Source organism: Nelumbo lutea, chromosome 3, assembly GCF_056320005.1.
Source record: "Nelumbo lutea isolate HS-2025 chromosome 3, American lotus-T2T, whole genome shotgun sequence".
In the NCBI taxonomy this organism is placed as follows: Eukaryota; Viridiplantae; Streptophyta; class Magnoliopsida; order Proteales; family Nelumbonaceae; genus Nelumbo; species Nelumbo lutea.
In genome coordinates, this window is record NC_142686.1 from 43,364,124 (window position 1) to 43,379,993 (window position 15,870).

Consider the following 15,870-nt stretch of genomic DNA (forward strand, 5'->3'; position numbering starts at 1 on the left):
GATCTGCCCCTGAGGAGTTTGATGGCACCGGAGGTACAACTTGTAGATTCTCCACAGTTCTTGAATTTGGTTGGCCTTTGCGACGACGGAAGAAGACACGAAAAGGTGGAGGATCAGGAAGAGGAGGGAGCTGAACCAGTTTCTCCTCATTCCTACACTCTCCCTGAGGTGAAACAGGGAAAAAAGGCTCATTCTCAAAGAAAAAGACATCCATGGAAACATAGAATTTCCGAGAAACAGGATCGAAACAACGGTATCCCTTCTGAGTGAAGGAGTACCCCAGGAATATGCGAGGAATAGCACGAGAATCCAATTTCCCACGAGTGGGAGACAGATTTTGGACAAAGCACTGACAGCCAAATACGCGAGGAGGAATGGGAAGAAGGGGGGCCTTAGGGAAGAGAAGCTGATGTGGGGCTTTGCACTCTAACCAACGAGAGGGAATACGGTTAATGAGGTAGGTAGAACAAAGGACAACCTCAAGCCAAAAACGTTTGGAGACATTCATATGGAGTAATAAACCTCGGGCCACTTCAAGGAGATGGCGGTTCTTTCGTTCAGCAACACCATTTTTGTTGTGGTGTTCGGACACAAGAGCTACGGTGAAGTGAACCACGCGAAGCAAAGAATTCTGTGAGATCACTATGAAAATACTCTTTCGCATTATCTGACTGAAAATTTTGGATTTCAGTTTGAAATTGAGTGAAGACCATCCGCTGAAAATCTTGGATAATTTTTGGTACTTCCTCCCTAGTTCGCATGGGATATACCCAAGTATATATAGAATAATCATCAATGATGGTGATAAAATACTTGTAACCACTCTCAGATGGTAAAGTAACAGGGCCCCACACATCAGAATGAACAATGTGAAAAGGAAATTCGGATTTACTATTTTTTGGAAGAAAATGAGTTCTACAATGTTTACTCAATTGACACGTTTGACAAGAGAAATCTGAAACGGACACTGAGTTAAACAGATCTGGAAACACCACTTTCAAGGACTCAAAAGATAAATGACCAAGGCGACAATGCTATAAATAAACTTGACTCTTATAGGACTGACTCTTAGACTCTGTAACATGAAGACCAACCTTATTCTCCAGCATGTAAAGTCCATCAACCATACGTCATCTACCAATCGTCCTCCCCAAGGCCAGATCCTGGATCACACAGTAAGAAGGGAAAAAAGTCACTGAGCAGTTTAAGGAATTAGTAACACTACTAACAGAGAACAAGGGGAAGAGAGACGGTTCCTTGACCAGCTATGGAAGCATATGATCCATTAGCTAGTCTCACCTTGTCTCTTCCAGAAAGAAGGTGATAGGTTTGAAAGTAAGGGGACGTACCAGTCATGTGTTTTGACACTCCAGAATCAATGATCCGTGGAGAGTTAAGGGTATGAGAAGCAACATGGAAAGCTGTGGTAGAGTTACCTGATGTAGATGCAAATGAGGTTGAGGGAGGAGCATCCATCTGATGAATTGCTCTACCATAGAGCTCTAAATGGTCACGGAAGGAATTCATAATATCTCCTCCCTTGGGTCAGATCCAGATGAATGTGTCTGAGTCACAATATGGATGGGGGGCTGATTCTCTCGAGTAGCCATGTTGGCCATAGTGTATTTCTTTGTACCTAGCTGTCCTGACCTTTTATTCACATATGAACTTTGCTTCTTATTCAGATCTTGAGCCCATTTCGGCCTTCCATGGAGATCCCAGCATGTATCTCGGGTGTGTCGGGGCTTCTGGCAATGAGTACACCACAATTTATCTTTGTCATCCATTTTTTTCTGAAGTTCTCCTTTTCTGGAAGAATTTCCTCCACTAGTAGTAACACTCCCTTTCGCGGCCAACACAACTGTATCGCCACCAGAACTGTTCATCAGATTCCTTCTGTTTTCTTCAGATTGTACAAGAGCATAAACTTTCTAGATTGATGGAAGATCCTTAGAGCCGAGGATCTGGACCCTAATAGACTCATATGTAGGGTTCAAACCATGTAAGAAAGCAAACACTCTCTGCTGGGAGATGAGTTTTTTGTACAGTTTTGCATCTTCATCACACTTCCATTCCACACTCTGATAATGATCCAACTCCTTCCAGACAGAAGTCAAGTCAGAGTAATATACAGATAGACACCTCTCCCCCTGTTTACAAGTAGACGATTCTGCCTGTAGTTGGTAGATTTTTGCATAGTGTCGCAATTCCGAATATGTTGATTTTGCTTGTTCCCAGATCTCATTTGCCATTTCAGCCCACATGAAATTCCTCCTTATTTGAGGTTGCATAGAGACTAAAAGCCAAGACATAACCATGCTGTTTTCCTGATTCCATCTATCATATTCAGCACTCCCAAAATGTGGTTCTTTTATTCTCCCATTAATATAACCTATCTTCCCCCTTGCAGTGCTCTACTACTTGATCCCTCTTGACCACTCTAAATAATTTAAACCATTAAGAGGGACAACAGCCATGGGAAAGGATAGGTCCACACCCCCACTCATTCCATTCAGCGTTGAGGAAACTCCGGATGTAGCAGAATCTTCACCACTCATGATTTCAGATTCAAAAACAACACCCAAAAGAGGAACACAGCCTTAAAAAAGTTGTTACAGAAGGTACCAGCCACTTCCAGACCTTCAGTCCACCAAAAAACTGCTGTTGCAACACATAAACAAGGTCCTTACGACCTACGGTTTCAACTTCCAGACCTTCAGTCCACCAAAAAGCTGCTGTTGCAACACATAAACAAGGTCCTTATGACCTACGGTTTCACAGGGATCAAACGACCCCACAAAAAAAGGAAAAGAAAGAGGTGCAGCTCACCTCACATCCAATCGGCAGACCTAGAACAGGTCCAACACAGGCACACGACCAGAAAGGAGAAGAGAGTAAACAAAAGGTACTTCAGTCGAATATCAGGACAGCCGAACAGCAGATGAGAACAAAGTAAAAGAAGGTTACTTCAGTCGAACATCAGGGCAGCCAAACAGCAGATGAACAGCAGATGATAACTTCTGAAAGTTTGTCACCCTCGAAACAAAGTCTTTTACATGCTGGAAGAGGAAAAGACAGACTGCTCGACTTCACCCTTCAGACCTGGACGTCCTGCTCTGATACCATGTTGTACAGGAAGAAGAGAGAAAGGGAGAGAGGAGAGGAGAGACAAGAGGACTAAGAGTCCAAAGAGATACTGCAGGCGGCGCAGTATGTTATATTTATACTAGGGCGACAACAACTAAACATAAAGAAAAGGAAAAGTACAATAGTACCCCTGCGGTACTATACATATATAAAATAACATTTGTTAACACAAACCATGAATACTCACAATGACTTTGTGCCACAGCCTGTCTCTCTCAAACAGGAATCTCCACAACCATTTTCCTAACAGAGCTGAATTCCTAAGTGAAATATTTCATATTCCCAAACCCCTTTATCCTTGGGCTTTCTAACTTGATCCCAATTAATTAGGTGAGTCTTCCTCTCCTCACCTGGGTCCCAAATGTAATCTCTCATGTGTTTTTCTTATCTCCTTTCTACTCTACAGGGTATTCTAAAGGTTGAGAGGAAGTAAATAGGGAGGTTTGCCAACGTGGCTCTAATCAGTGTTATCCTTCCACCTAGAGAGATATAATTTCTTCTCCACAGAGATAGCTTCCTAGCAAATCTTTCAATGATTGGCTTCCAAAAATCTTTTGACCTAGGGTTCCCACCTAAAGGTAAGTAGCTAATTGGCCAACTTCTAATCTCACACCCCAAAATCTCGGCAAATCTATTAAGTTCCCCTTCCTCCAGATTGATCCCTACAATGCCTGTTTTGGTCCAATTTATCCTTAAACCTGTCACCCCCACAAAGTTATCCAATAGCAACTTTAGGTTAACCACTCCTTGTTACCTCCCTCACAAAAGAAAATTGTGCCATCTGCAAATTGAAGGTGGGTAACAACCACTTGATTTCTACCTATCCTCAACCCTCTAAACAAACCTTGGAAATCGGCTTTAGCCACCATTCTGCTTAACACCTCAGCCACTAAAGTGAAAAGAAAAGGGGATAAGGGGTCTCCTTGCCTAATTCCTCTCTCAGCCGGAAAGAAATCCTTTGCTACTCCATTAATAAGAATTGAATAATGAACCAAACTTAAACATCCTCTAATCCAAGATCTCCATTTGGTTCCAAAACCCAACCTTTCTAAAATTTGAAGTAGCACTTCCCAATTACCATATCATATGCTTTCTCTAGGTCCACCTTACACACCAATCCTTTTCCTATACCCTTTCTTTTTTCTGCAACACACTCATTGGCTACTAAAATTTGATCCACAATCTGCCTACCTTCCACAAAAGCACCTTGGAATGGTGAAATGATCGATGGTAGCACTTTTTTTATCCTTTCTAAAAAAGAACCTTTGCAATAGTTTTATATACACTCCCAACAAGACTAATTGGCCAATAATCTTTAGGGGTTTTGGCCTCCCTCCTCTTCAGGATTAAAGTGTTAAAAGTGGCATTCACCCCTTGAGGCACCTCTCCTTTGTGAAAGGATTCATCGAACACTTCTAGAATATCAGTTTTCAACCAGTCCCAGTATTCTTGGTAAAAGGCCATTGAAAATCCACCTGGCCCAGGGGCTTTTGATCTTTCCATGGAGAAAATTGCATTCTTAATTTCTTCCAAAGTGAAGTTCCTCTCCAACACCTGAGATTGCTCTTCTGAGAGCCTATTCCCTTCCATTTTTGGTAGCCTTGTTGTCACCCCGCTTGAGCTTGTGAAGATTTCCTTGAAATGGTTAACAAAAGATTCTTGTGATCTTCTGACTCTCTCTAACTTCCTGACCCCCTCCTCTACACTATAAATTAAAATTTTCTTTCTCCTTTCATTTGCAATTGCATGGAAAAACTTAGTATTACCATCTCCTTCAACAATCCATTGACACCTTGACTTCTATCTCCAACATATTTCCTCCTTCCTTCGAATCTTTTCCAATTCTTGCTTGATTTTCCATTGAACCTCTCTCTCTCTTCTTTTGATAACCTTCTTATTGCCTCTTTCTTGTCTAGCTCCTCAATCTTCCTCACTATATTATCTTTTATTTCCTCTACCCTCCCAAAATGCTCTTTGTTCCATCTTTTATTTTCCTTTTTATCCTCTTTAATTTCCATGCAAAGCCTAACATTTTCATACTCCCCAAAGGTCTGAGTTCCTGCCACCAATCCTACAATCTGGTTTTAAACGAGTGATCCTCAAACCACATGTTTTTGAATCTGAATGGAATCGGGCCTCCCCCGGAATTTCCTTCTCAATGGAGATGGGGCAATGATCTGAGGTAACCCTAGGTAGCCCTTTTACTACTATTGAGCCCCATAATTCTTCCTAGTTGGGAGTAATGAGAAATCTATCTAGTTTGGAGCAGGTTGGGGGGATTGAAATTTGACCATGTATAGTCCACCCTTACCATTGGAGGTTCACTCAATTCAAGGGAATCGATCAAATTATTAAACTTCCTCATGCTGGTAGTGATTCCTTGGTTCGACTTGTTTGTTTCTCCCGAAAATCTGATAACATTGAAGTCACCTCCCACACACCATGGTCCCTCCCAAATTCCTCTAATAGCACATAACTCCTCCCAAAAAGCCTCCCTGTCTCTATAGGAGTTAGGACCATATACATTTGTTACCACCCATTCACACCCATCTGAGGATCTTCTAATTTTTAAGGAGACTGAGTATCTACCAATCAATTCCTTCACACATTCCATTTCCTCATTTCTCCAAATGGTCAAAATCCCTCCTAAGGCTCCCCATGATGGGGCATATGACCAGATTAGATCCCTGGCTCCCCAAATGCTTCTTATCCACCTTCTATTCAGCTCTGATAGTTTGGTTTCTTGAATCAAAACCAGATCTGGCCTTTCTTTTCTGAGAGTATTCCTGATTATCCTCCTCTTTTTGGCACTTCCAAGGCCACCTCTTACATTCCAACCGACTATCTTCATTTCAACCTACTTAAGACCCCTTATCAATGGCTGCCTATTGTTCCCCTCTTTTTCTTTTCAGGCTCCTCTCTTCCTTCTTCTCATAATTAATTCCGCACTTAAGCTTCTCTAGCTTACTTTGCTTTCCTTTCTTCCCTAAATATACCTTACTTCCTTCACTCTTCCTTCCCACTCTTCTGTTTCCTTCTGACTCTTCTTTATCCTCCTGATTCAGCCTCCTAGCATCCACCTGGCTCAAGGTTCAGGATACTAACTTTGGTTGGGTGGTGGGGTGGTTCATTCTATATTAATTCGTTGAGAACATTCTGTCTCAAATTTGATCTGAGTTCAAGAACTTAAAGGGTTTCCTGACCATCATGGCAGATTTAGGAATCCCTGTAGAAGGTGTAGCAACCGTTAAGGTTTTCATAGCATCTAACTTTGTTGTGGTCTTGGAGGTGGGAGTAAATAAAAGGGAAGATTTCCTCCATCAGTCCCCTGTCGCAAGGTTTTCAATCGTCACCTTGAGCTTGGAGAAGTGGAACGATGGGCTGAACAAATATGGAGAATCCAGTCAAGGCTGATCCCTCCAAAAGTACAAGCTTTCTTTTGGGAAGTGTTCCTAGGGAAGGTAAACACTTGTGATGTGCTACAGAAAAGGAGGCCAAACAATTGCCCCTCTCCTCATATGTGTGTCCTTTGTATGGGTTGTGGTGAAACCCTAACCCACTTATCCTGCTCTTTTGTTTCTGGTATTTGGAATGTTGTTTGTTCTCTCTTTGGATGCAGATGGGTTCCCCCACACCACAGGATGTGGTAAGTCTTTTCAGTCCCTCCTTCCTGAGACAACAGAAGAAAAGAGGAAAGTGCTTATGGAAGGCAGCAAGAGCAGCTACAGTATGGACTGTATGGGAGGAAAGAAACCTAAGAATTTTTTTCTGGAAAAAGCAAATCAAAGGAGGAAGTTATTGAAGCCATAAAAATCAGAACTGTACATTAGGTGAAGACCATGGAGTTATTCAAAAATTACACCACGAATGAGATTCTAAGAAGGTGGGCTGAAGTAGCACAAACAGATGCACCCAAAGTAATTGTGAGTGTGGAATGGAAGCCACTGGCACTTAACAAACTAAAACTAAACTTTGATGGGAGTTCTTTTGGCAACCCAGGAAGGGCAGGCATAGGGTGTGTGTTTAGAAATCATCTGGGTGTGGTGATGGCATTCTTCTCAGGACTAATAGGTATTGGTGACTCAATACAGGCTGAATCTCTAGCCCTACTTCAAGGTCTAAAGATGGCTGAGCAGATGGGTACAACAGACTTAGAAATAGAAGGATACTCACTACTGGTCATTTCTTGGGCTAAAAGCATCACATCAGTACCTTGGAAGCTCAAATTTATCTTCAGAGAAATTGACATACTTACAAGGAGGATCAGCTCTCAGTTTGGTTGGGTCAAACGGAATGCAAATGGGATGGCGGATACCCTAGCAAAACAAGGGGCAAATAGATCTTCTTTGTACTGGGCAGAATTGTAGTTGATTGCAAGTGGTTGTAGAGTAGATTAATGCTTCTCTGCAACCTTTAACTTTTGTGGTTGCTTTCTCTGTTTTAATTAAAAAAATTATCTTGCTGATAAAAAACAAGGCTTAGGGTCAGAAAACTCGAAGAAACAATTTCCTTCTCATCTTATCAACAGAGTTGGAGGCTTTGGGCACTCTTTATGTGCTCTCTTTTAGGATGGTTTTAGTTTTGGGGGAGTTGGGTGGAAATTGAATGTTTCCTTACTTCTCTCAGGTGACGCATTGGTGGGAGCCTCATGCAGTGGGATGCCCTATAAATTTTGATTATTACCAAAAACATTGTTTGATAACTGCAGGAAATACATTTTTATTTTTCGTGAAATAGTTTTAAGCCAATGCCATTTTCTTTTATGAATAGGATTTTGCTAGGTTTTACTACAACTGGTCTACATGTCATATAATAATCCATTAAAGTTACTGCAAGATTCTCTAAATTACCCAATTCTCAAATATGATTTTGGTGTTGGTTTTTCTTCCATGTTTGTTATTCCTTTTTATGAATGTAAATGATAGCATTTCTTCCATCTTATGTTATGACCCACATGTTCAAAAAATTAAGATTACATTTTTTTCTTCATACCATTTTTCAATTCATACCTTAAGGTACAACACAAAAGAAAATTACAAATTTTCATTTTGACAGGATGCATCTTTACAAGGTTCGCCCGAGTCTCCAAAATCAGTAGTTCTGATAACAGGGACAGCAGAATACAACATGGTTTCCCTTAATAAGACACTAAAAGCATACCTTTGGGAGATGGGATCACCCTTCTTGCCTTGTAAAACACGCACTGGGCTCCTCATAACAAAAGCTCATTCCCTCAGGATGTGGTTAAAGGACTCTCCATTTTGTTTGGACCTTGAGTTGAAGAATGCTCCATCTCTGCCTGAATCAAATTCAATGCAGCTTTATGAAGGGTATTTCATGAGAAGTGGCCTTGTTCCTGTCTTCAAGGAGATACATGATCAACTAGGACAAGTTACGCCAAAAAAATTTGCAAGATTGGCTTTACTACCAGATGACAAAAGAGATAAAGCCATTAGAGCTGACATAGAGGGGAGGAAGCAGAAACTGGAAAAGATGAAGAAAAAGGGTAGGCTTGTCAGACCAGGGAATAAGTTTAAAAAGAGGAAATTTATCAGAAGAGCAATACTATCTGACCATAGTAATGTTAGGTTAAGAGGACAGGCTTTTGGTCTGATTGCAAAATGAAAAGAAACTAACGTACCTTAATAATTTATAAGAAGCTACTCTCTTGTTCATGCTTCAAAGAGGAGTTAGTAAGTGGCACTTGGAGTTTGAGTTCCCCAAATTGTGGAGTTGCATTAGAGGAATCCAGTGGTACCAGTTGTCATGAAATTTACAAATTTTTTCAACTGCAACAGGAGAGCTGTAGAACTGCAATTATCCAGGTTTTGTGCACAGTCTTCCATGATTTATTATTCCTGCTGTCATGTTATTGTTGGGAACAGCCTGCTCTGAATCACTTATTATCAATTATTTAATATCTTTTCTTGGCCTGCTAAGTCTCTTTTAATCCTTCTTTCCAATTTCAAGCAAGTCAATAATTTCCAATTAGATATCCTTTTTTTGATTGCTTTATATTAACATTTTATGCAGTGCATTGTTTAAAGCTCAACCATGTTGAGCTAGTTGGATCTTGGGATGTAATTGTTCATTGGGCTCATCAGTTTCTCAGATACTTGAAGTTTTTTATTCTCAAGGGGAATTAGTAGAAGCACCTCAGATATGATAAAAGATTAACAGGTATGATATCAGTTTGTTAGCTTCTAAAAGTTAGCTTGAGAAAGTGGGATATTATTTTCATATTTGTAGAATATGAAAACTTGCATTTATCCATAGAATATGAAAACAGCATTGCATGCAAGGAAATAGTAATGGGGCTTTAATGGTCTTATATGCCTAAAGGGCCATTACCCAATGCTGGTCCTGGGCCTCCCAGCCATCAGGGGTCTTATGCCTCTAGGTCAAAAAGTTGTCATATTGCATCTAGTAATTTTGCCTGTTGTCCTTGGTCAGCTAGCCCAAATGATAAAACACGTCTCTTATAAAACAACTAATTATTTGATGCGTGCACTAGCCCTAGTAGTTTTGCCTATAAGAGGGTTCAGACCTGTTTAGTAAGAAAAGTAAACCAGAAATGAAGAGAAGAGAAGAGGAGAAGAGGAAGAGAGAATAGAAGAGAATGAGGGGTTCGGCTAGCTTGGTCTGCCACCCCAAGTGTTATTTAAAATAGGTCTTCAACATTAAGAGGTACAATGACAGGAATGCCCCTGTCACAAGAAACAATAGAAAAAAAAGGTCTAACAGTACTATATACAAGAAAGAACATGTGAGCAGGTGGGACCACAAGCTGGTCAACCATTTTCTCTACAATATTTCCATGCCAAAGCACACTTGAGTGCCTTTATTTTGTCAGTGGGGGGGGGGGGGGGAAGATCATGACTACCTATCCAAGGAGCTATGGTCATGAGATTTGGATGTGGTTTTGGAATTTGAAGAATTATAGGCAAAACAAAGACAACATATGTAGTTCTGATGAAATTCATTGTTTACAATTATTTTAGTCATCTTAGTTGGTTCCAAGTATTTAGAATATTATTTTCTTATTTATTTCTTCATTGTTAACTGAGTGCATAAGTAATGTGGCACTAGTTGGAGAATTTGAATAAGTTTTGAGTTTTAATGCAATCAATGGAAAAGAACAAACTACTTGTTTAGACATAAATACGAGGTTTTTCCATTTGGGATCTGGAGTTTATGTTGGCTTGTTTAATATGAGGTTTTTCCATATGAGTGCATAAGTAATGTGGCACTAGTTGGAGAATTTGAATAAGTTTTGAGTTTTAATGCAATCAATGGAAAAGAACAAAATACTTGTTTGAGACATAAATATGAGGTTTTTCCATTTGGGATCTGGAGTTTATGTTGGCTTTATCAACAAAATATATATACAACCTCTAAGATAGGGTTTATTAGATCTGAAATTTCAAGGTTAAACAAGGTAGAATTGGGGAAATAGGGTTAGATGTTGAATTTAGGAAAATGGCTTAATGCCTTGAATAGACTGTAAGTTCAACTTAACTCAACTAGGCCATATTGTATTTGTTGTTTTAGTTATTTGAGAAATTCAAAAACCAAAAGTGTTAAATCCTTTAAGCTTATTTTGTCTTTATAGTTTTTGTGTTGTCTTTTTTTGCCTTTCTTTGCCTTCTTGGTTTGCTTACCTCTAGTGGTTTGATTTCTAAGACCACTTTGACTTGAATTCCCTCCAAAACTACTTCAATGTCTTCTAAAGATGTCTTAAGCTCCAAGTTCCACATGGAATAGTCAAATAGTCATGAGTGTGCCAACTAGATGAGGCTTGCCTATAGAGCTTGGAGCTTTAGGATAAAAGTGAGACTAGGTAGGCTGGGGGAAGGGTTTGTGAGTGATTTTCTCATATGTGTTCATATGCATGCTGAGACAAGCTAATGTGCTGTGTGGCATGACGAGCAACTGCTTATCTTTGTTAGAAGTTATATTCCTTTTTATACATAAGCAATGACGGTTCTCAGTTTCTCTCTTTTTATTTCTTTATTACTTAAGTGGGTTATATTGTAATCTCATCCTTTGTTATAAACTTAATAAAAGAGGGTGGCAGTTGAGATCAGTTTGGTTCGACCTCTTTTGCTCTTCAGTGCTAGTTCTCTTCTCTTTCTCTCTTGTTCTTACTTATTCTTGGGATGGTTCTAGTTAGTTATTTTTCTTAATCATTTAAGAACTTATTAGGTCTAATCACATAGTATTAGAGCATCAGTGATCGACCTCGTCTGTTATTGATGCCATATGGTTCTGTTTCTATAGAGAACTCTCTCTATCCATTGAAGGAAGGAAAGAGGACTGAAAAGAACTGATTGCCCTCTAGGAAAGGAGGCTTCCATGCATCAGGTTACAGTGGTTGGTGAGTTGGTGGCGGTTTTCTAGATTCCCTCTAATTGGCAACTCAAAGAGGGACAGTTTGCAGATGGTACAGGTTTGTCGTTCTCTTCTACAAGTCTTCTGGTGAATGATGTGTGTGAATAGTGTGGTGACTAGTGAGATAAGATAATCATGTCCGTTTCATGTTCTTAAGGTTGGCTAGTTTTTTGGAGAAGTCTTTAGTGTTTTTCTTGAGGTGCGGGTAGTGTTTTTAGTGTTTCTGGACCATAAAAACCGTTGTTTGGTGTTTCTTTTTATTAGTGTGATTGGGCTTCTTGGTGGAAATTACTGAAGTAGCACATTAGAATTCTCTTTGGTGCATAGTTTTCAAGGTGATGAGGTGAGGCTAGGTAATAAGGGGCACCTTGTAGCCTAATCGCCTAAGTAACAGGATTTTTTTGAATAAAAATCATGAATCCTAGTTCTTAGGGTAATTCTCTAAGTTCCATAGCAAACAGAAACCATCTTTCACGATTAATTGTCTATAATCTTCATACAAAAAAAAAAACTTCATTTTAAAAATAGAAAATCAACATATTCATGAAAAGAATGAAGGAAAAGAAATTTCAAAAAAGAGGGACTAGTTCTTCCATGCTTATTAGCTCAGGTTTAAAAGTCTTTGAGGGTTCAAGAGAGTATACATCTTGGTTGAACCCTAACAAACAAGAAAAACAATAAAAAGAAACTAGTATTTGAACTCAAATTGAATAATTTAGTTTAGTTATGTCTCTTTTATTATTATAATCTAAAATCAAGAATATAAAAGTATCCAACAGCTCTGTGTGAAAAATATCTTGGCAATTAAGTTAGGAAACCCTCCATTTGTGCCTTATCGCCTAGGAGTGACTCTACATGTTAAGCTACCTTGGTGTAACTTGATTGTCATAGATTATCCTAGAGGTAGTCTCTATTTTATATGATAGTAGTGTAAGCTGAAATGTTGTAGTCAAAGTAGTAGAAGAGAGGAGGAGACCAAGAGGTGCTGAGAATGTCGAACTGCATAACCTAGTCGACAGTACTAACATTTATATTAGATTACAGTACAATGTTACAGGAAATGTCTGGAATGCCCCTGATTAGTGATGGGACACCCAGACTACTTAAAACACAAAATAAACTTAGGCCCATTAACACAGGCCTAGTACATAAACACAAATACAGGCTAATAAGAACACTTATTAGCCGAACAATCAATACATAAATGAAAGGAGGGAAAAATCCATCGTATGGACGCCAAGAAAGCAGCGGAATAGGTGGGCAAATTTCAAAAGTTTTTCTCCCTTCAATCAACTGGGAATCGCATTCCCTTATTTTAGAATCAAATATTCAAGGATCTACTCAAACCAAACCAGACCAGATCTGAACCAAAGATCAAGGGAAGGGTTATACTTGATACGAAGAATCAAAATCTCCCAACGTCGGTGTTCACGCCCAAAGAAAGATCCAAGATCTGCTCCCGCTGAAGATGACACAGCGATGGTGGGGCAGAACCAACAGTGTACGTCCCACGTACTGAACTCTTCGCAAGAATCTGTTGGAGGCTTAGAGCACCGAACCAAATCAGTCTTTCAGCAAAGACTGATCTCAAGAACCAGTTTCTTGAGCTTCCCTTCAGAGGAGTTCGAACCAAGTAGTAAGGTGGTGGTGACTGGAGGAGTTCCAAAGGCTGAAAGTGGCGTGGAAGCAGATTTTAGCTTAGGAAGATGAGATCCTATCTCAGATTGCAGAAGTTGTTACTACAAAACCCTAGGTCGAATTCTTGTAATTCTAGATTAGGGTTTCCTCCTTTCTTAGTGATTAAGAAATCTCCTAATCCTATTAGGAGTTATCCCAATCCAAATCTGTATTTGGATAGGGGATAATCTTAATCCTATCTACAGATTAGGTCAGCCCACTCCTGATCTTATCAAGAGGTTACCAGATTCAAATCACATTTGAATTTGGTCTCCAAGAGTGGATAGGGTTAAAACCTTAATCCTTTAGCTAACCCTAATCCCAGATACGCCCCTTAAGTGGGTGATCATATCAGCCCAGTTCGAAATGGGCTTTAGGCCCAATAAGTGATCAGTGCTCAATAAGTTTCCAAACTGCTGCTCAGTTGGGCTTCTTTGTATGGCGTGGGACCCAAGCATTGATCTACACATCAGCCACATGGGTTCAGCCTAGCCTTTGTTACAAGGCCTAGCCGAATTCACTGGAAACCCCAGTGAACCCCTTGAGTCCATCACATGAACTTTGTGGGCCCAACACTTACACTAAGTGGTCCCTGGGCCAAGCCATCTTATAAAAACCCAGGGACTGTGGGCAGATGCAAGATTAGCCCATCAGGTGCAACCCTAAATGGCCTTACACTTAACCTCTCAGCCCATAATGATCAAACACTGCCCGACAAGAGAGGACCTCTCCCTCGGTTGCAAGGAACAGTGTTGCACTCTCTGTTCACATGGATCCCGGGAATTAAAACCATTTGCAAACATTTTGAAACCGTATAAGTATATATATCATATATATAAAATTTGCAAAACAAAATTCCAACGATTGAAATCAACTGCCGACAGTTTGGTTTCCATCAGAGAGAGTGCATCCCTGATCATTACCTTTGTCCGACAAAGGGGCTGATCCTGTCACTATGATCACCCGCTCAGATGAATTCTCAGACTGTCCCAACATACCCAGGTTTTAACCCCCGCTAAGGATCTCATTGATTGGCATATCAAAGACAGCCCAATCCGACACCTAGTGCAGTATCATAATTGAGTCTAGGGGTCAAGTGTAACTTTCCAATTTTGCCCATCAATCTCCAAGGTCCAGGGCAATACTGAAAATCTGGTCCGGTTCAAGGATTCAAATAATCCTACACTGCATGTGCCTTGGGTCTCACCCTGGCGGCTGAGACAAGCCACCCCAACACTTGGCAGCACACTAGTGTCAGCCTTGGCAGGATAAATCTCCCTAGACTTATCCAACGGCTGTGAAGGTTCTAAACTAACACGAGTCTCATTAAGTGTCCAGTTTAAGGGTCTTACACAGAAATACACCACACAACATGAATCAAACATGTACTTTATTTATTTACACTAAATGTCAAAAGTACATCAAATCCGATTGGAGCTAAGGGCATACAAAACTATCTAACAATAAAATCCTTCAACCTAACACTCCCCCTCAAGCTAAGCATGGATGTCAATCATGTTTAGCTTGCCAAGAAGCTCCACGAATTTTGCTGCAGCCAACCCTTTAGTCAGTACATTTGCAATTTGCATATCAGATGGAGTATAAGGAATGCAGAGTTCTCCCGAGACTATTCTCTCTCTAACAGAATGTCGATCAATCTCAATATGTTTTTTCCTGTCATGTTGCACAGGGTTATTTGCAATGTTGATGGCAGCCTTGTTGTCACAATACAGTCTGAGAGGGCCCTCAACTTTAATGCCAAGCTCATTAAGAAGAGTCATGAGCCATAGGAGTTCAGCAACCCCGTGAGCCATAGCTCGATATTCAGCTTTGGCACTTGATCTAGCAACTACATTCTGCTTCTTACTGCGCCATGTAACCAGGTTCCCTCCCACAAATGTACAATATCCTGAAGTTGATTTTCTGTCCCCAACAGAACCAGCCCAATCCGCATCAATATAAGCTTCAATTTCAATTTTATTGTTTTTTCTGAATAGAATTCCCTTTCCTGAGCAAGTCTTCAAGTACCTGAGAATCCTTTCAACTGCTTTCATATGAGGAGACTTTGGAGAGTGCATGAACTGACTGAACATGCACAACATAAGCAATATCTGGTCGAGTGAGAGATAAATATATCAGCTTCCCTACCAATTTTTGGTATCTCTCTCTATCACAGTAGTCCTCCCCTATTGATTCCTGTAGGCCATGATTCTGTTCTATTGGAGTATTTGCTGGTCTGCACCCTATCATGCCTGTCTCCTCTAGGAGGTCAAGAACATACTTCCGCTGACATATGTAGATCCCCTCTCTTGACCTAGCAACTTCAATCCCAAGAAAATATCTCAAATGACCCAAGTCTTTGATCTCAAATTCAGAAGCTAAAAACTCCTTCAGTCTTTTGATCTCTTCCAAGTCATTCCCGGTAATCACCATATCATCCACATAAACAATGAGTGTTGTAAGTTTGCTATCCTGTCTCCTTATGAACAAGGTATGGTCTGCACCACTTTGAGTGTACCCCACTTTCTTCATAGCCCCACAAAGCCTCTCAAACCATGCACGAGGAGACTGCTTTAAACCATATAATGCTTTCCTTAGTTTACACACCTTTCTATCAGTCATAGCCTGGTGGAGGTTCCATAAATACCTCTTCAT

The 15,870-nt window shown here is 40.2% G+C and overlaps 1 protein-coding gene across 5 annotated transcripts in view; it reads left to right on the forward strand.

Annotated features, from left to right (window-relative positions):
- The window catches only part of EMB1270 (Pentatricopeptide repeat (PPR) superfamily protein), a 47,287-nt gene that overhangs the window by 19,633 nt on the left and 11,784 nt on the right, over positions 1-15,870 (forward strand). For 3 of the 5 annotated variants that reach the window (XM_088974638.1, XM_088974637.1, XM_088974639.1), the window contains 2 exons: positions 8,203-8,972; positions 9,181-9,327. In XM_088974638.1, coding sequence (XP_088830764.1) covers positions 8,203-8,772 — 570 coding nt within the window. In that variant the 3' untranslated portion in view covers positions 8,773-8,972; positions 9,181-9,327. Of the gene's footprint in view, positions 1-8,202; positions 8,973-9,180; positions 9,328-15,870 lie in introns of those variants that run through there. The other 2 variants (XM_088974640.1, XM_088974642.1) reach the window with 2 other exon arrangements.